The sequence below is a fragment of the Bos indicus x Bos taurus genome, chromosome 27 (assembly GCF_003369695.1).
Source record: "Bos indicus x Bos taurus breed Angus x Brahman F1 hybrid chromosome 27, Bos_hybrid_MaternalHap_v2.0, whole genome shotgun sequence".
NCBI classification, from domain to species: domain Eukaryota; kingdom Metazoa; phylum Chordata; class Mammalia; order Artiodactyla; family Bovidae; genus Bos; species Bos indicus x Bos taurus.
The window spans coordinates 26,232,370-26,253,934 of NC_040102.1; the positions used below are offsets into that span (position 1 = coordinate 26,232,370).

A 21,565-nucleotide genomic window follows, 5' to 3' on the forward strand; every position below is an offset into this window, starting at 1 on the left:
GGGGAACTGGCAACAGCTGTCTGGGAAGGTCCCCTTTGGTGTAAACTCTCTTGGAGGTCGCCCTTAACTGGACCATAGAGCTCAAAGACCCCAGGGCTGGGTCGCCTCAGGCCAAACAACTACCAGGGAGGGAGCGCAACCCTACCCATCAGCAGGTAATTGGAGTAAAGTTTTACTCAGCACTGCAGATGGTGACTGCAGCCATGAAATAAAAAGACACTTACTCCTTGGAAGAAAAGTTATGACAAACCTAGACAGCATATTAAAAATCACAGATATTACTTTGCCAACAAAGGTCCATCTAGTCAAGGCTGTGGTTTTTCCAGTAGCCATATATGGATGTGAGAGTTGGACTATAAAGAAAGCTGAGCTTTTAAAAGCATCAAAGAATTGATGCTTTTAAACTGTGGTGTTGGAGAAGACTCTTGAGAGCCCCCTGAGCTGTAAGATCAAACCAGTCCATCCTGAAGAAAATAAGTCCTGAATATTCACTGGAAGGACTGATGCTGAAGCTGAAACTCCAATACTCTGGCCATGTGATGCAAAGAGCTGACTCATTGGAAAAGACCCTGATGCTGGGAAAGATTGAAGGCGGGAGGAGAAGGGGACAACAGAGGATGAGATGGTTGGATGGCATCACTGACTCAATGGGCATGAGTTTGAGTAAACTCCAGGAGTTGGTGATGGACAGGGAGGCCTGGCATGCTGCAGTCCATGGCGTCGCAAAGAGTCAAACACGGCTAAGTGACTGAACTGACTGACTGACTTTAGTCAGCAAGGCCCTGCCCAGCAGAGCAAGACCCAGTTTTTTCCCACCACCAGTCCCTCCCATCAGGAAGCTCACACAAGCCTCTTAGCCTCCTTCATCAGAGGCCAGACAGAAGAAGCAAGTAGAAGCACAATCCCATAGCAAGTAAAACAAAACCACATTACAGAAAGTTAACCATCATGAAAAAGCAGAAAGGTAACTCCCAGATGAAGGGACAAGATAAAACCTCAGAAAAACAACTAAATGAGTTGAGATAGGCAATCTTCCAGAAAAAGAATTCAGAATAATGATAGTGAAGATGATTCAGGATCTTGGAAAAAGAATGGAGGCAAAGATTGAGAAGAAGGAAGAAATGTTTACCAAAGATCTGCAAGAACTAAGGAACAAACAGAGGTGAACAATACACTAGACGGAATCCATAGCAGAACAACTGAGGCAGAAGCTCGGATAAACACCCTGGAGGACAGAATGGTGGAAATCACTGCCACAGAATATAGAAAAAAAGAATGAAAAGAAATGAAAACAGCCTAAGACACCTTTGGGACAACATTAAACAAACGAGCATTCACTTTATACGGTTCCCAGAAGGAGGAGAGAAAGGACTTGAGAAAATATATGAAGAAATAATAGCTGGAAATTTCCCTAACATGGGAAAGGAAATAATCAACAAGTCCAGGAAGCACAGAGAGTCGCAGGAAGGATGAACTCAAGGAGGAACATACAGAGACACATAGTGATCAAGCTGACAAAAATTAAAGATCGAGATAAAACTGTTAAAAGCAACAAGGGAAAAATGACCAGTAACATACAAGGAAACTCCCATCATGCTATCAGCTGATTTCTCAACGGAAATTCTACAAGGCAGAAGGGAATAATGGCAAGATATATTTAAAGTGATGAAAGCAAAGAACCTACAACCAAGAATACTCTACCCAGCAAGACTCTCTTTCAGATTTGATGGAGAAATCAAAGGCTTTTCAGACAAGCAAAAGTTAAGAGAATTCAGCACCACCAAACCAGCTTTACAACAAATGCTAAAAGAACTTCTCTAAACAGAAAACAAGAGAAGGAAAAATTTTACATAAAGAAAATAAACCCTAAACAGTTAAGAAAACGGTAATAGGATCATACATATCAATAATTATTTTAAATGTAAATGGATTAAATGCACCAATCAAAAGACACAGACTGGCTGAGCAGATGAAAACATGGGCATGTATGCACTTCCACTTACCACATCACTCTGCTTGACCCCCCAAATTGTATGTAATTATTTCATATTGCTAGGTTAACGATGTTACCATTATGGCTTGCAATTGTAATTATCTTTTATTTTTTGTCTGGCTATTGATTTTTTGAAAAAATACAAATGCCCAGGGATTGCTTTTTGGTTTTTTTTGGCCAGAGCTCCAGATATGTTTCTAATGAGCAGCCATGTTTAAAAACAATTGAAATATATGAGGATCTTTTAATCTAGGTTGTTTCACTTTTTCTATCTCATATTCAGTGCTCCCGTTTAATTTATGTTTTCCAATTTCTTCATTGCTTTTTTTTCTTTTGATGTTCTTTATCAGGCACAATAGAAAAGCTTTTAAATACATATATATATACATAATATGTATAATACATGTATTTAGAAAACTTATGAATTTTTGCCTAGCTAAAAAATTTATGACATTTTGATTCCACTTGCTTGACTTAGTATAAATAGAAAGCTCAATTTCTAACTGAAAAAAATAAATATGCAACAAGCAACAAAGGTTTTTACTGTATAACACAGGGAACTGTAGTCAATATCTTATAATAACTTATAATGGAAAATAATTTCAAAAATAACATATGTGTATATGTATAGCTGAATCACACACACACAGAAGAATTCTACTTTTTGAAATTTAGCGATGTTTATCTTTTTGCCAGTTTTTCTAAAATGCCCTATGGAGACCTAATAACAACATATGACATTCAAATTTTTAAATATATTTGTGTAGGATAGATTAATATCTATTGTATTTAATTAATATCTATTGTATTTAAATCATTAATGCCATCATTCAAGATGCTCCTATTCTTATTTTTTCTGCACTTGATAAAATACTTTCAGGAAATGTTAATGTCTCATGACGATTATATTTTTTATTTTCCCTTACATTTCATCTGATTTTTGCTTTATGTATCTGTTTCTTTGTTGTTAAGGTGTCTAATGGTTTAAGATGTCTATATTCTTTGTACTTTTATCATTAAAAATATTCCTGTTTCATTTAAAATAAATAAATTTTTTAAAAATTGGGAAAGGTGTATGTCAAGGCTGTATATTGTCACCCTGTTTATTTAACTTATATGCAGAGTACATCATGGGAAATACCAGGCTGGATGAAGCACAAGCTGGAATCAAGACTGCCAGGAGAAATACCAATAACCTCAAATATGCAGATGATACTATGCTAAAGGCAGAAAGCGAAAAGGAATTAAAGAGCCTCTTGATGAAGGTGAAAAAGGAGAGTGAAAAGGCTAGCTTAAAACTCAACATTCAAAAAACTACAGTCATGGCATCTGGTCCCATCACTTCACGGCATCCCATTACTTCATGGCAAATAGGTGAGGAAAAAGTAGAAAGAGTGACAGACTTCATTTCTTGGGCTCCAAAATCACTGTGGACAGTGACTGCAGCCATGAAATTAAAAGACACTTGCTCCTTGAAAGGAAAGCTATGACAAACCTAGATAGCGTATTAAAAAGCAGAGACATCATTTTGCCCACAAAGGTGCCTAGAGTCAAAGCTATGGCTTTTCCAGTAGTCATGTACACATGTGAGAAGGCTGAGTGTTCAAGAATTGATGCTTTCAAACTGTGGTGCTGGAGAAGACTCGAGAGTCCCTTAGACAGCAAGGAAATCAAATCAATCAATCCTAAAGTAACCCAAACCTGAATATTCACTGAAAAAGATTGATTCATTCAAAAGACTGATGCTGAAGCTTAAGCTCCAATACTTTGGCCACCTGATGCAAACAGCCAACTCACTGGAAGAGACTCTGATACTGGAAAAGATTAAGGATAAGAGAAGGGGGCGATAGAGGATGAGATGGTTGGATGGCATCACTGACTCAACGGACATGAAACTCAGGGAGATAGTGAAGGACAGGGAAGCCTGGCGTGGTGCAGTTCACAGGGTCACAAAGAGTCAGACATGACTCAGTGACTGAAAAACAACATTATTAATTATACGGCATTCTGAAAAAGCAAAACTATGGAGACCATAAACAATTTAGTTGCTGCTAAGGGTTCTCTGGTGGTTCAAGTGGTAAAGAATCTGTCTGCATATGTGGGAGACCCAGGTTCAATCCCTGGGTGGGGAAGATCCCCTGGAGAAGGGAACGGCAACCCACTCTAGTATTCTTGCCTAGAGAATTCCATGGATAGAGGATTCTGGCGAGCTACAGTCCACTGGATCGAAAAGAGTGGGCATGACTGAACAACTAACACTTTCACTTCAAGGGTTAAAAGGAAGGGAGACAAACAGGTAAAGGATAGAGATTTTTAGGGCACAGAAACTACGCTGCACGATATTGTAAATGATGGATACATTCACTATACATTTGTCAAAATCTACAATCCGTGTAACACCACGAGTGAATCCTAAAGTAAACTATGAACTTCAGGTGGTAACAATGTGTAGGTTCAAAGATTTTAACGAACGTACCACTATGGTGCAAGATACCCATAGTGTTGGAAGCTGGGGGGATGGGAGAGGACACACACACACATGTACTTTCTGTCCAGTTATGTTGTAAACCTAAAACTGCTCTAAAAAAGTAAAATCAGCTTAAAAACTTTTACTTACATACACACACAAACACACACAGAAGAATGGTATGTTATTTAATAACAGAAGGAAATCCTGCCATTTGCAACAACGTGGTTGGACCTTGAGAGCATTATGGGAATTAAGTCACACAGAGAACGACGAATACTGTATGATATCACTTATATATGAAATCAGATAAACTTACAGAGAACAAATTAGTGGTTGTCAGAGGTGGCATGGGGGATAAAAGGGGATAAGAGGACAGCAAAATGGGTGAAGGTGGTCAAAAGGTACAAACTTCCAGACAAGTAAGTCCCAAGGATGTAATGCACAACACAGTAACTACAGTTAACTATACTTCACTGCGTAATATATACATATATCAGATCATTATGTTGTACACCTAAAACTAATACAATGCAAAGTCAATTATATTTCAATTTTTAAAAATTAAAATGTTTTTAAAAAGCTTATGTTAAAAAACACATAGTATGAAATCTTTTATGTAGGGAGAAAAACAAAAATACATATTGCTACTTTGTTTCCACATAAAGAACCATGAAAAAGTTACAAAGAAGCAATAAATGAGACTACCTATGGGAAGTAAAGCAGGAGAGAAAATAAGTAGAATTAGAGCCAAGAACAAGACTTCTTCATTTATACCTTCTCATATTGTTTTTCATATTTAGAGACATATTACTTAAACAAAAAAAAGAGTTAAATTAAAAAGAAATATTCCAGGCCCTAAGCTTCATCACTGTTGGGCAGGTTTTTGAGCCTCTCTGGGCTTCAGTCAGGCCACTATACAACTAGAACAAAAATATTTCAAAGGTATGTTTAGAAAGTATATAAAGATATAAAGCCTGCAACTTCCCCGGTGGTCCAATGGTTAAGACTGTGCTTACAATGCAAGAGGCATGAGTTTGATCCCTGGTCAGGAAACTAAGATACCACATGCCGCATAGTATGGCCAAAAAAAAAAATATCTAAAACTGAACACATACCATGAAGAACCATTTATTGAGCATTTGCTGTTAATTCATTCACTTACTTGATAACTCCCATATGCCAAAAGTACTGCAATGAGACACACAATGAAATGCAAACCACTTCTGCCTTTCACGAGCTCCCAAAATAGGGTCGGAGCTAAATGTACATATATGAAAGTTAGGTATATAATTATCTGCCAAAAAAAAACAGGGACATTCAGAGGAAATGAAACAGCTGAATGTGGACAAAACTCTGAATGGTGACTAGAGAAACAGGAAGGAGCAGCAGCTGTAGCAGAGTAAGCACAGTGGGCTCTAAAGCCAAGTGCACACAATCCAGAGCTACGAAGGTCGATCCATTTCAAAGCTTTATTAAAATTTTTTAATTTAAAATTTCCACTTAAAATTTGTGCTTTACTAATACTAGATGTGAACTGACACCAGAAGACTCCCCTGGCTTCATGTCAGATGACCCACATTTCAGATGGTGATGTGCGTGGAGGAATCCTGAGAAAAGAGTGGGAATCCCACGTGACAAGGGGGTTGACAGACATGACCTCACTCATTCACTCTCAGCCTTCTGCAGCATGCTATAGTTTACCTGCTGGAAGATTCCAGCACTGTGGTGAATCTTTTTTTTTAAGACCTTTAAAATAGAGACTGTACAATGATTTTATTAACCTATTAAGGAACATCCACTAAAAACTGAGTCACAGATTTGTTTTACAAAAAGGCAAGTGTTTCAAATTTGTTAGCTACTTCTAAGATTACAGAGGTTATTCATAGTTTGCTAACAATTCCTTCAAAGTAAAACTAGCATTTTAACAACCTGTGAAAGTAACAAAGCAACTGTTTTGGAAAGCAATTTATGCTGAAGGAAGAGCACTTTGAAAAAGAACCTTTAGGAAATATTTCCATCATTATGTGACTTGAGTTTAAAATATTTAAGAATAAAAACTCTTATACCTGCCTATTTTCAAAGTTTTAGAAATTTTTTATTTTTAACTTTCATTTTTAAAAATACTTCTAAACAAAACCCTTCAGTTTCAAATCAATACATCAAAAATATAAAAAATTATAAATCCTTCTGACATATATGCATGAATTGAATGACATTTGCAAAGATAGAAATGTACTAACCAAACTGCTTAATGAGTTGACAAGAATATTTTAAAAAACCACAAAAATTTTTGTAATGTAATACTGTGCCTGTGTCACTAGAGAATCCCCTCCCCCAAATACTGCATCCTCTCCCCCAAGGATATCCATGTCCAAACCCTTGCAACCTGAAGTGTTACCATATATGGCAAAAGGGACTTCACTGATGTGACCAAATTAAAGATCTTCAGATAGATTACTGTGGCTTACTGCATAGGCAGTAATCACAAGTGTCCTGGGAAAAGTCACAGTGAATGTGAATAGCAACAGATGTGACAATGAAAATAAGAGGCTGGAGAGATGGAAGGAAGGGGCCATGTGTCAGGAAACATAGCTGGTCTCCAGAAGCTGAAAAAGGAAAGAGAACAGAAGGTCCCTCAGAGTCTCCAGAGGAACCACCCTGGCTACAGCCCAGTGAGACTGACTTTGGACCTACAAAACTGTTAGATAACGAATTTGTGTTATTTTAAGCCACCAAGTTGGTAGTAATTTGTTACAGCAGCAATAAGAAACCAAGATAAGGACTTTCTTCCCTGCAGATTTAAAAATCTATGTATTTATAGCTATGCAAGCAAATTAAAACCCAGGATCCAAATACACTGAACTTAATTTTTAAGACACAAGTCACTTTACAGAAAAAGCTAAATGAAGATTTTCAGACATGATGAATGACATATTGCTTTACTTAGCAAAAGAGCTTTTAAGAAAACATTCATTTTTTTAATCTCAACTTTTAAAAATTCTTAATTCTGTGCAAGTTTAAAACATACACACTTTATCTGTGCAGTAGTACATGAGCACATATAAAAAGAGTAGGCTATAAAAAATTTAATTTGGGGGTGGCTAATCAAAAACAGGTAGAGACTGGGACTTCCCTGGTGGCCTACTAGTTAAAATCTGCCTGCCAATGCAGGGGACACAGGTTCGACCCCTGGTCAGGGAACTAAGACCCCATGTACTGTGGAACAACTAAGCCCGTGTGCCACAACTACTGAGCCCGTGCACCTACAGCCTGTACTCTGCAACAAGAGAAGTCACCTCAACAAGAAACCCTCGCACCTCAGCTACTGAGTAGCCCCCACTCATTGCAACTAGAGGAAGCGCATGCACAGCAATGAAGACCCAGCACAGCCATAAATAAATAAAACAGGTGGAGATCAGTGCAGCATTTTGCACTAGTACTTTGCTTACTTTGGATATATGTAATATATTTGTACATATTTTGGATATACGGACCTGGAAAAGCCTAGCCTAAAGGAGAAGGAATAAGGGAGTTTAGGGTAATTTTACTTGTCTGCTGCTGCTGCTGCTAAGTCGCTTCAGTCGTGTCCGACTCTGTGCAACCCCAGAGACGGCAGCCCACGAGGCACCCCCATCCCTGGGATTCTCCAGGCAAGAACACTTGTCTAAGGACAGCCAAATCAAGTCCTTCAAAGTAATTATGCCATACTCTTCATTGTCACTAATTATCAAATTTCATATATTTTCCTAATTTTCTTCACATTAAAAACTTCTCCCCCATTATAATATTATATAAAATTACCAAAAGGCTAAGTTAATCTGGAAACAGAAGCAAGTATGAATGAAGACAGTTCAAGAAAAAATTAGAAAGCACTAGCCATGTCTGTTATTACTTTTTTTAATATTTAAAATAAGTGGGACTTTTAAAATTAGAAAAATACAAAGATGGAATACTCAATATATGAAAGCCTAACCATTTTCAAACCATGTAAACAGAGAAGCCAAAAAACACAGCTATCAAACTGTCAAGGGAAAAGATATAAGAAAATATGAGTGACCAGCAAGGAAAAAAAAAGAGATATAAATCTGAGAAACTTAAAATTACTTTTATTTCTTGCTCTTTGATCAAGAACTAAGAAAAATCGGGGAGCACCTAGAGAGAATACTCAATACTATAGAGCTAAAGACTTCAGTTTTCAGTGAAGAGTATTACACATCTTTGTTCAATTTCTTCCTGGTCATTAGATGATTTTTGGTGTACTGCACTTTGTAATTTTACTGTCTAATTTTTTTCTTGTTACTTTGTAGAGACTGATTTTAGCAATACTGACTCTGTATGTAGCAACCCTATTAAACATATTTAATTCCAACAGGTGGCAAATTGTCTTGGCTTTTCTATGTACTTAATCACATCTACAGTTTTACTTCTTCCTTTACAACTTTTACATTTGTCATTTCTTTTTTCTTGCTTTATTGCATTGGGTAGGGCTTCCAGCATAGTAGAGAAGTGACAAGTAGGTATCTTTTTATGACTTCTGAGGAAAAGCACTATTTCACCATAAGTATGGAGGTTTTCACCAGGCTTCCCCAGAGGCTCAGTAGTAAAGAATCTGCCTGCATTGCAGGAGACACAGGTTCAATCCCTGGGTCAGGAAGATCCCCTGGAGAAGGGCATGGCAACCCACTCTAGTATTCTTGCCTGGAAAATCCCATGGACAGAGGAGCCTGGTGGGCTACAGTCCAACGGGGTTGCAAAGAGTTGGACATGACTGATGAGACTTAGCATGCATGGTGGTTTCCATAAACACACGCCCATTACAGGGATTCCCCATCATTGTTCCACAGAAATCTAAGGATCCGTAAGATGTCACTAGGTGTACCATAAGAAATTGTGATTTAAAAAATGACTTACAGGAGCAAAAAAGCAGCTCTGCTTGTGTAACAGGAAATTTGGGGAAATTCTAAACAAGGAATCTTCCATACTGGGACTCAACTGCCTCCTTCTGACCTGCTGTTGTAAATGTTGCAAAACATGACCATGTAGTAATAAAAGTAAATTTCTGTGAGTTGTTCATATTTTTTGAGACATTTTTTGCAAAGTTAGTATTACTTGCTGTTTTATCCTTTATTAGAGACTGTTTTATAAACATGTCCAACAGTTCACTGTGATGATTTCTGAAGCTGAGATCTGTGATAGAAGAAGATTCTAAGCCTAAACCCATGAACAATCCTAATCAGGTTGTTGTTGTTCTTTAGTCACTCTGTTGTGTTCAACCCTTTGCGATCCCATGGACCACAGCACACCAAGCTCCTCTATCCATGGGATTTCCCAGGTAAGAATACTGGAGTGGGGTGCCATTTCCTTCTAAAGGGGATCCTCCCAACCCAGGGATTGCACCTGTGTCTTCTGCATTGGCAGGTGGACTCTTTACTACTGAGCCAGCAGGGAGGCCTCTCTGATCATTAGGTTGGTAGAACTATAATCGGCTAAGCCATTTCACTGCACCAGTGCAACAAGAGATACCAAAAGAGCCTACTCTTACAATGAGAGCTAGGAACCAGTGCATTTTACATGGCCTGATAATCCACAGGGTCCTATTCCATTATTCACCACTATGGCAAACAACTTATAATGGTTCCAGCAAAACTGAAAAGACACTTAAGCAGAAGTAACAGGCACTGGAAAAGTCAAGGTACTTACCATTTTAAATAGCTATTGGAAATCTCGAACCAAACAGAGTAAAAGTTCCGTTTAAAAAAGTTACGTTCAGTGAAAAGGCTCAGGAAGCAAGTTACAGTAAAACTTATTACCCAGAAAAGGGGGCTTAGGGGATATCCCACTGCTAGCAGGAACCCTAATAACGCCATCATATCAAATGACAGTGAGTAAAATGAGTATTATGAGAAACTGAAAAGTATCAAACAGTTTAAGTCAACGAACTGATGACGTATCACATGATGCTGATGAGGCATATTTAATAAACTGAGAAACAACAGCTTGTCTATCTAGGCTGACAAACCAACAGATTTCACCAAGAAATGTCATGAAGTAACATCTGTAAAGTTTTTAAATGATGGTGAATTTCAAGAAAAACTTTGCTATTGCAAAGAGCAACCATGAACAAGCAAAGAGAAGGACATTTAGGTGGTGTCTTTATATCTGGAAACAAAGGTCTGTCTGGGAGGAACTGTGCTGTTATTCTCATTGATGTATGCCTGGCTGAAGGACTCTTTCTTTCTCTGGCTCGTCTGCTCATTTGTGAACAAGTAAACTGCCTACCTGGGTAAGGTAAAAAAAAAAAAAAAATTTAAAGGAGCTTCCCTGGTGGCTCAGCGGATTTGATCCCTGATCTGAGAGGACCCCACATGCTGGGGAGCAACTAAGCCCGTTGCTCTACAGTGGCACTAAGTGCCACAACTACTGAGCCTGTGCTCTACAGCCTGGGAGCCACAACTACTGAAGGCCTCGCATCCGAGAACCCACGCTCCACAGGAGAGTCACTGCAGCGAGAAGCCTGCACATCACCACTAGAGAGCAGCCCCGCTCGCCGCAACTAGAGAAAAGCCCATCAGCAACGAAGACCCAGCACAGCCAAAAACAAACTAATTTTTAAAAATTGAAGAAAAAACTGAAGTCTACCTACACTACCGACTTGCATTAGAGTTGATATCCTTTCTGGAAAGGAGGAACCTCACACACATGAAAAGAGTAGGCTAATAAATAGAGCAAAATATATACAAAGAAACTGCATTCTCTACTTAAATGAACAATTATTATTGGCTATGATAGTCAAATGGAGAAGGCAATGGCACCCCACTCCAGTACTCTTGCCTGGAAAATCCCATGGATGGAGGAGCCTGGTGGGCTGCAGTCCATGGGGTCACTAGGAGTCTGACACGACTAAGCAACTTCACTTTCACTTTTCACTTTCCTGCACTGGAGAAGGAAATGGCAACCCACTCCAGTGTTCTTGCCTGGAGAATCCTAGGGACGGGGGAGCCTGGTGGGCTGCCATCTATGGGGTCGCACAAAGTCGGACACGACTGAAGCAACTTAGCAGCAGCAGCTAAGTTCTTGGCTTTGTCAGCTCTTCAGGGGTGAAGACTTTTCAAAACAGAGTTTACAGATCATCGTTTATGTGTACTCTTTCCCTTTCAAAACAGAGCTACCCTCTTTTTACTAAAAAAAAAAAAAAAAAGAAAAGGAAAACAAAAAGGTAATAACTCTAACCTCCACCCAGAATTTATAATGTATTGCCTGAAGGTATAATTAAACTCCAGGGACTCAAGTCAAAAAAAAAAAATGCTGTTTGGGGAAGCCTTCATAAATGATAACTGAAGTATCATAAACTATCCACTATAGAGAGGGCTTCTGGTTTCTTCCCGTCCTAAATATTTTTCTGAGAGTTAAAAACAGGACCCTTGCTAGGACATTCTAAATTCTGAATTCTGATGAATTACAGTTTGTGGGCAATTGAGAGCCAAACCTTTCAATAACTCTGTCTCTTCCATCTCTACACACCCCATGTTCATGCCATATTGTCCAACAACACATTGCTTTTAGGGGAGAATCTCCAAGGAAAGGAACCATTGATAAGAAACCTCTAATGTTAAACTACTACTGCTGCTGCTACTGCTAAGTTGCTTCAGTCCTGTCTGACTCTGTGCAACCCCATAGACGGCAGCCCACCAGGCTCCCCTGTCCCTGGGATTCTCCAGGCAAGAACACTGGAGTGGGTTGCCATTTCCTTCTCCAATGCATGAAAGTGAAAAGTGAAAGTGAAGTCGCTCAGTCATGTCAGACTCCTAGCGGCCCCATGGACTGCAGCCTACCAGGCTCCTCTGTCCATGGGATTTTCCAGGCAAGAGTACTGGAGTGGGGTGCCACTGCCTTCTCCGCTAATGATAAAAGTAAACTTTTTTCAAGTATTTTCAGATAAATAATCTCCTCAGTAATTCTCAAAATCCATTCCTTGAATATTTATAGCTTGAAGGAAAAGCACATTTGAAGAACGGAAGAAAAATCAGTAAAGGAGGTTGATTCTTTTAAACGTAACAAATATTTTCTGATACTACCAAAATGTTCAAATTATGCTATGTAAAATGCACAAAAACCACATATGAACTGTTTTATCTTGAGTGTACATTATTCAATGTGGTAGTTAAAACCTACTCAATCAAACTATACCATAAAATTTTTATTCTAATTAGTCAATTCTCATTACATCTTTTAAATATTTAATATTTCTACCTCCTACTGAAAAAATAAGTCACAGCTAGTTATAAAACCAATTCGTTTTCAGCAAAAGTATCCTTCTCCTTCATTAATCACCTCAAACTAAAATTTACAGTTATTTCTGAACCAGTCCCCCTTTATTTATAACTAAAGGCTGAATATTAGAGATTAGAAGATACAAACACACACACTTAGAAAAAGAGTAACACGATTTAACACACCCTTACTTCATAAACATTTGATTATTTCATTTTTCACAATGCAATGTAACATGATGGCAAACCACATATTTTTTTTAATTATTATAAAAATGAACAAATTTACTTTCTTATGCATGTAATTTAAAACTCAACTACCTTAGTAGTAACTGTTAGTATACATTCCATACTATATTCCTCAGTGATTATTACTTAAAATATTAATCTGTTTATTCAAACTTAATAGTGAAAGATCATAAGATTATTAGACCTTAGAAGATGGCGCTCATCTTCTCCCGGGAGAACACCAAAATCTCAACTAGCTCCTGCACAGTCTTCAAGAGGAGAATGCTGGAACCCACCAAAAAAAGATACACTATGTCCAAGGGCAAAGCAGCAGCCACAGCAAGACGGCAGGAGGGACACAATCACATTTAAAATCAAATACCTCATACCCGCCAGAGATGCTTGGAAGTCACAAACAAAACCTTGTCCGCACCAGAACCAGGGAAAGAAGCAGTGACCCCGACAAGAGACTGAGCCAGACTTGGCTGTGAGTGTTTGGGAGTCTCTGGAGAAGGCATGGGTTGACAGTGGCCTGCCGTGGGGTCAGGGACACTGACTTGCTGGTGTAAGTCTTTTTGGAAGAGGTCAGAGGTCACCAATACTGCCATTACCCCTACCATAATTAGGCCTCAGGCCAAACTAGAGGGAGGGAACACAGCCCCACCCATCAGCGGAAAACTGAATTAAGGATATACTGACCAAGGCTTTGTCCACCAGAGCAAAACCCAGTTATCCCCACAGTCAGTCAGTCCTTTCCATCAGAAAGCTTGCACAAGCCTCTTATCCTCATCCATTAGAGGGCAGACAGAATAAAAACCATAATCACAGAAAACTAGCCAAACTGATCACATGGGTTACAGCTTTGTGTAACTTAATCAAACTATAAGCCATGCCGTATACGGCCACCCAAGATGGACAGGTCATGGTGGAGAATTCTGACAAAACGTGGTTCACTGGAGAAGGGAATGGCAAATCACTTCAGTATTCTTCCCTTGAGAACCCCATGAACTGTATGAAAAGGGAAAAAGCTGTGACACTGAAAGATGAACCCCTCAGCTCAGTAGGTGACCAATATGCTACTGGAGAAGAGCAGAGAAATAGCTCCAGAAAGAATGAAGAGGCTGAGCCAAAGCGGAAATGACACACAGTTGTGGATGTGTCTGGTGGTTAAAGTAAACTCCAATACAATAAAGAACAATATTGCATAGGAAACTGGAATGTTAGGTCCATGAATCAAGGTAAATCAATGTTAAGTCCATATCCAAGGTTTGGTTGTGGTCAAACAGGAGATGACAAGAGTGAACATGGACATTTTAGGAATCAATGAACTAAAATGGATGGGAATGGGTGAATTTAATTTAGATGGCCATTATATCTACTACTTGGGCAAGAATCCCTTAGAAGAAATGGTGTAGCCCTCATAGTCAATGAAAGGGTCTGAAATGCAGTATTTGGATGCAATCTCAAAACCGACAGCATGATCTCGTTTCAAGGCAAACCATTCACTATCACAGTAATCCAAGTCTATGCCCCAACCACTAATGCCAAAGAAAATGAAGTTGAATGACTCTATGAAGACCTACAAGACCTTCTGGAACTAACACCAAAAAAAAAGATGTCCTTTGCATCACAGGGAACTGGAAAGCAGAAGTAGGAAGTCAAGAGATACCTGGATAACAGGTAAGTTTGGCCTCGGAGTAAAAAATGAAGCAGGGCAAAGACTAACAGAGTTTTGTCAAGAGAACATGTTGGTCGGAGCAAAAACCCAAGAGATGACTCATGGACACATGGACATCACCAAATGGTCAGTACCAAAATCCGACTGATTATGTTCTTTACAGTCAGAGATGGAGAAGCTCTATACAGTCAGCAAAAACAATACCTGGAGCTGACTGTGGCTCAGATCATCAGCTCCTCATTGCAAAATTCAGCCTCAAATTGAAGAAAGTAGGGAAAACCACTAGCCATTCAGGTATGTACTAAATCAAATCCCTTACGACTATACAGTGGAAATGACAAATAGATTCAAGGAATTAGATCTAACAGAGTACCTGAAGAACTATGGACTTAGGTTTGTGACACTGTACAGGAGGCAGTGATCAAAACCACCCCCAATAAAAAGAAAGGCCAAAAGGCAGGTTGTCTGAGGAGTCCTTACAAACAGCTGAAAAATGAACAGAAGTGAAAGGCAAAGGAGAAAAGGAAAGTTATACCCATCTGAATGCAGAGTTCCAAAGAATAGCAAGGAGAGATAAGAAAGCCTTTCTCAGTGATCAATGCAAAGAAATAAGAGGAAAACAACATAATGGGAAACACTAGAGATCTCTTCAAGAAAATTAGAGATACCAAGGGAACATTTCATGCAAAGATGGGCACAATAAAGGACAGAAACGGTATGGATCTAACAGAAACAAAAGATATTAAGATAGTAAGAATACACACAAGAACTATACAAAAAAGGTCTTAATGACCCAGATAACCACGAAGGTGTGGTCACTCACCTAGAGCCAGACATCCTGGAATGTGAAGTCAAGTGGGCCTTAGGAAGCATTGCTATGAACAAAGCTACTGTAGGTGATGGAATTCCAGCTGAGCTATTTCAAATCCTAAAAGATGGTGCTGTTAAACTACTGCACTCAATATGCCAGCAAATCTGGAAAACAGTGGCCACAGCACTGGAAAAGGTCAGTTTTCATTCCAATTCCAAAGAAGAGCAATGCCAAAGAATGTTCAAACTATCACACAATTGTGTTCATTTCACATGCTAGCAAAGTAATGCTCAAAACTGTCTAAGCTAGACTTCAACAGTACATGAACCAAGAACTTCCAGATATATAAGCTGGATTTAGAAAAGGCAGAAGAACCAGAGATCAAATTGCCAGCATATGCTGGATCACAGAAAAAGCAAGAGTTCCAGAAAAACATCTACTTCTGCTTCATTAACTATGCTAAAGCCTTTGTCTGTGTGAATACAACAAACTGTGGAAAATTCTGAAAGAGATGGAATACCAGACCACTTTATCTGCCTCCTGAGAAATCTGTATGCAGGTCAAGAAACAACAGCTAGAACTGGACATGGAACAGACTGGTTCCAAATTAGGAAAGGGACATGTCAAGGCTGTATACTGTCATCCTGTTTATTTAACTTATATGCTGTGTACATCATGCAAAATGCTGGGCTGGATGGAGCACAAGCTGGAATCAAGATTGCTGGGAGAAATATCAATAACCTTAGATATGCAGATGATACCACTCTTATGGCAGAAAGTGAAGAGAAACTAAAGGGCCTCTTGATGAAGGTGAAAGGAGAGAGTGAAAAACCTGGCTTAAAACTCAACATTCAAAAAAGTAAGATCATGGCATCCAGTCCCATCACTTCATGCCAAACAGATGGGGGTGAAAATGGAAATAGTGACAGACTTTATTTTCTTAGGCTTCAAAATCACTGCAGATGGTGACTGCAGCCATGGAATTAAAAGACGTTTGCTCCTTGGAAAAAAAGCTATGACAAACCTAGACAATGGATTAAAGGTGCATTTAATTTCATGGCTGCAGTCCTTCTCTGCAGTGATTTGCCGACAAAGGTACACAGAGTCAAAGTTGTCAAAGCTATGGTTTTTCCAGTAGGCATGTAGAGATATGAGAGTTGGACCATAAAGAAGGCTGAGCACCAAAGAACCGATGCTTTCGAACTGTGGCACTGGAGAAGACTCTTGAGAGTTCTTTGGTCAGCAAGATCAAATCAGTCAATTCTAAAGGAAATCAACACTGAATATTCATTGGAAGGATGGACGCTGAAGCTGAAGCTCCAATACTTTGGCCACCTGATGCAAACAGCCGACTCACTGGAGAAACCCTAAAGCTAGTAAAGACAAAGCAAGAGGAGAAGGGGGTGACAGAGGATGAAATCGTTGGATGTCATCACTGACTCAATGGACATGAGTTTGAGCAAGCTCCGGGAGATAGACAAGGACAGGGAAGCCTGGCGTGCTACAGCCCATGGGGTCACACAGTGTTGGGCGACTGAGCAACTGAATAAAACAACAGTAAAAGATATTTAATGATAAAAAATAAGTTTGATATATACAGTTGGCCCGACAGTGGAAACTAGTTTTATTAACCAAGAAAAAATTTCCAGAAATTGAATATGCTATACCTTCAACATGACAGCTTTGGCAAAGATATATTTATAAACATAAAAATATTTCATTAAAAATTGCATTGGCAAAACTGTTGAAACTAATATTTTTATTTTTCAACTGCTTCTGAATATATGAGATTAACAAAAGTGCCTAAACAGAGAAGAGGAGGAAACTGATATAATTACTTATTTACTGAGTCTTGGTAAAACTTTTTTGACATACATCGTAGAACTAAACAAATGGTTAAGGACAAGGTAACAAATTATTTGGCTAATTAGGTGATTCCCATTCTTCTGCATTCAACAAAACTGAAGGAGGACCTAATTATTAATAGAACTGTCAACTGAGAAGTGCTTGATGATAAGTCACTATGTGATTTTTGGCACACAGCTTGGAAGGTTTTCTACCACAAAATGTCTATTAGAATGAACATATTTATATCAACATTTTTATTTTTCAGCACTACAAAATCTCAAAATAAGACCAGAAATTGATGTCAAATCCTATTTCATTCTATTAATAAATATTATTTCCAGATACAAGAACCACTGGAGAAAGACAGCTCCATTTATTTCATTAAAAATGGATTTCTGTTGTATAATTATTATATACAAAGTGCATTTTAATCAAAATTTTTATGTATTTATGTTATTCCAAGCAACTATGTGGTAAGAATAATTATAACTCAAACCAGAAAATATCTACGTCTTATGGTCATAGGGAAAACATCCCTTATTGCATATACATAGGGCCGTGACAAAGGAGTTTGACAGACGATCAACAGAAGATTCCTGAACACTAAAATATGTAAAACTTGCATAAAATTTGGCAGGAGTAACAGAACTACCATACAAGCTGAAAGGGAAAATAATTAAAATTTCCAACCACTCAAGTTTGTTTTTATATTTTAAAAAAATGGCATTTAGAGTCCCTAAGATAAATTTAAGAGTGCTATATTTTATTTAAAATATTGAAATATGCCAGCAATTTCACCCTGTGTCACTATGTACACTTTTGTTAAAACAGAAATAGACTGAGACACAGAAAACAAACTTACGGTTGCCAAAGCGGAACACAGTGGGCAGCGGGGAGGTGGGCAGGGAGTAACAGGAGTTTGGGGTCAACAGATACACACTATCATATACAAAACAGATAAACAACAAGGACCTACTGTACAGCACAGGGCACTTAACTCAGTATCTTACAGTAAGTACCCTATGATGGGAAACCCATCCGAATCACTGTCACACACCTGAAACTAATATAAATTGTGAAAGTGAAAAGTCAGTCACTTAGTCGTGTCCGACTCTTTCTATCAGGCAAGAACACTGGAGTGGGTCGACTGTATTTCATTTAAACAAAAATTCTGCTGAAAAATTATACTTATCAATTCAAATATGTGCAAAGGAACACACAGTTTTTCAAAACTGTTTCAGGGAACATTTGAGTAAAAATTTTAAGATCGCTGTTCTAGATTAACAAAGCTATAAAATGAAAACTGTTTTAGCAGGATACCGAAAACATGAGATTTAAATGTCAGTCTCCCTCAAAAGGCTGATAGCCTCAAGGGCATATATTCGTCTGGGCATTCATACTATTCGTGCCATAATTAGCATACAGTATTGTTCAGAGGCAGAGTCCTGTGCAACTCTGTGACCTCAGGGACTGCAGCACAGCAGGCTTTTCCGTCCTCTAGTAGCTCCTGGAGTTTGCTCAGATTCATGTTCTCAGAGCTGGTAATGCTACCTAACCACCTTATTCTCTGCTGCCCCTAACAGGATACAGTAGGTTTTAATAATTATTTACCATGTGGGGGAATGGATGGATGGAATTAATGAATATTAATTATGAGAGTATATTACTCAATAATGGGAAATTACAGATTTCTACCAAAAATCAAATACAAACCACCGATTTCAGATGTAGCCAGACAGATACCAAGTTCTCTTAAATTACGAAAGAAAAGCCTTCACATAAATCTGATTTATATACTAAAGAACAAACAGCTAAAACATTAAATAACAACAAAAATATCGGTAGTATTTTCCATGACATTTTTCAAGAGGTGCAAGTAGTAACTAAACAGAATATGAGTTTGGCAGACAAAGAGGTTAAATCTGAAATCACTTAACCATTTTAGCTAAATGAAATTTCACTTTGATACAGTAAGTTCGGGTTCAGAATTTTTAGTAAAGCCAAAATGTTGTATCATCAAAACTTCAAAATCTACTTCAAAAAATACTAAATCTCCCACCAAACATTAAATTCTAATCCTTTTGAAGTCAAAGCTTTTCTAAGACCCTCTGTAAATCTTGATTCTCCCCCTCTAAGATGTAGAAAAGCCACCACTACCATCTCCCTGAACTGTATAGTGTTTTTCACTTCTCACCATCAGTGGAAGATCCTGTAAATCATTCACATTTTTTCATTGGTTTTGCCAACAGGTATTGACTAATTAAGAGGTGGCTATCTCTACTGCGTGAGCACAATTTTATTAAGTGAAATGGTGGGCTCACACTGTGTACTTCAACTACCGCTCTGCAATGTAAATAAAATATACTTAGATGACTCACTGCAAAGCTAACTTGCTATAACGTAAAAAGCTTGAAGCGTTAAATATTTTTTTAGTTTTGCTGAGGTATAATAGGCATACAAAAACCACATATTGAAACATACAATTTGATAAATTTTGACATGTATATACAAATTTACTTCTGAAAATTCCAATCCCCCTCTTCCGAGCAAAACCAAAAGAATTTTTGTTAGTTGAGAAAAGGACTTACCTTCATGTAATTCACAATCTTAGCCAGAACGCCAAACTTATATCCAGAGCTTCCTGATAGAGCTTTCAAATTAAATGATCCATTGCTATGATCTGAAAATGAAGTTCAAAAAACAATTACAACATTTTCATATTAGATGTGATTATCTACTTTTAAGCAGCTAAAATGATTTTAAATCTGGTAAAATATTTATTGAGTTCTTCTATCTAGAAAACTCCACCCTATGAAATTTTGGTGACAAATTCAAAATCTTTGCATGTGTAGTAACTATTTTCTGAGGATGGAAACAAAGTACAAATACTCCAAAAGCATTAAAATATATTTCTTTTATAAGTACCTTTATCTCACTCCTTCCTTAAGTCTGACTAGATTTCCTCCAAAATTAAAAGTAAGGTTTTTTAAACAAGAGGACAATACAAATCACAATCTGATCCATAGTGCTTTTCTAACAACCTTAAAACCATGAGAAGTGAGTAGATTACTACGGGATAAAAAGTTCAATTTATCACCAATTACATCAATTTCTGCTTATCAAAATAAAACAAATAGGTATTGATCAATGGGAATTAATAAAAAGTATGATCCCATAACTATTTTAAAGTCAACTTCAGAGATATATTGGAATAAAAAATGTAAGCAGTACCACTGTATAAACATGCAGACTTTAAAATGATGGCAGCACGATATAAGGAGCAATTTACATAGATCATTTGGTTCAGAACATATACCATTCTGTTGAATATTTACAGGCAGAAATCCAAATGCTACCATTGCATCACAAATGCATTCTATAGATCATAGGTAGCAAGAGTGGAAAATTCATTGTAAATACTAGGAAGACATTTTAGAAGTACACATTCTATTAGCAAGGAATCAGATCACATGCTATAAAGTTCCCATGTGGCTGATCCACAATGGAAGAGGTTAAATAAAAGCGGAGAGAGTCAATTTCTGGCACCAGTTTGGTAATAATAATTTAAACAAAAGAATGCATTAGAATAACCGCAAGTCAAATGGAACAACTGTCAGAGATCCAAAAGAACAGCTTCTAGAAGGCAGCATAATATTCCTCTGAGATTAGTTAGTGAAAAGGCTTTATTGAGTATCATTTTTTTAGACTAAAATGAAACCTCATATGCAATTTTCCTTCAAGAATAACTGCTACAACTTTAATGAAACTTTATTGACACATTAAAGTCTACTTTATGTTTTCTGAAATAACATTAAGAATGCCTTACAGGTGTGCCTTCACATTTGCTATTTCAATTATGAATTACTTCCTATGTAGTTCATTTTCCCAAGGTGTTCAGGACACTCATAACCAACAACAGCAACTAACCTTCACTGAACACTGACTAGTGCCAATAATCATGCTAAAATGGTTTTCTCATTTAATCCCTCCCAGAAATCCTATTTAAGAGGTTTTTACTGTCTCATTTTAAACATAAGAAAACAGACTAATAAGTGGCAGACTAAAGATTCCAATCCAGTGGTAAACTGTGATGTGCCTGGTATAAGAATCATTAGTTAGCATTTAACAAAATTATTCCATTTCCAACTGGATATTTTTTCAGAATACAGGAATTCATAAATACATATTTAGTGAATTCTTATTAAAGTAATACAGTCATCCTATAATACTAAATAAACAACTGGGAAGACCATGAATAATAGCTAAG

The 21,565-nt window shown here is 37.8% G+C and overlaps 1 protein-coding gene across 1 annotated transcript in view; it reads right to left on the minus strand.

The window, feature by feature from the left end:
• The window catches only part of GTF2E2 (general transcription factor IIE subunit 2), an 80,376-nt gene that overhangs the window by 36,995 nt on the left and 21,816 nt on the right, over positions 1-21,565 (minus strand). The window contains exon 3 of the mRNA XM_027529922.1: positions 19,887-19,978. Coding sequence (XP_027385723.1) covers positions 19,887-19,978 — 92 coding nt within the window. The remainder of the gene's footprint in view (positions 1-19,886; positions 19,979-21,565) is intronic.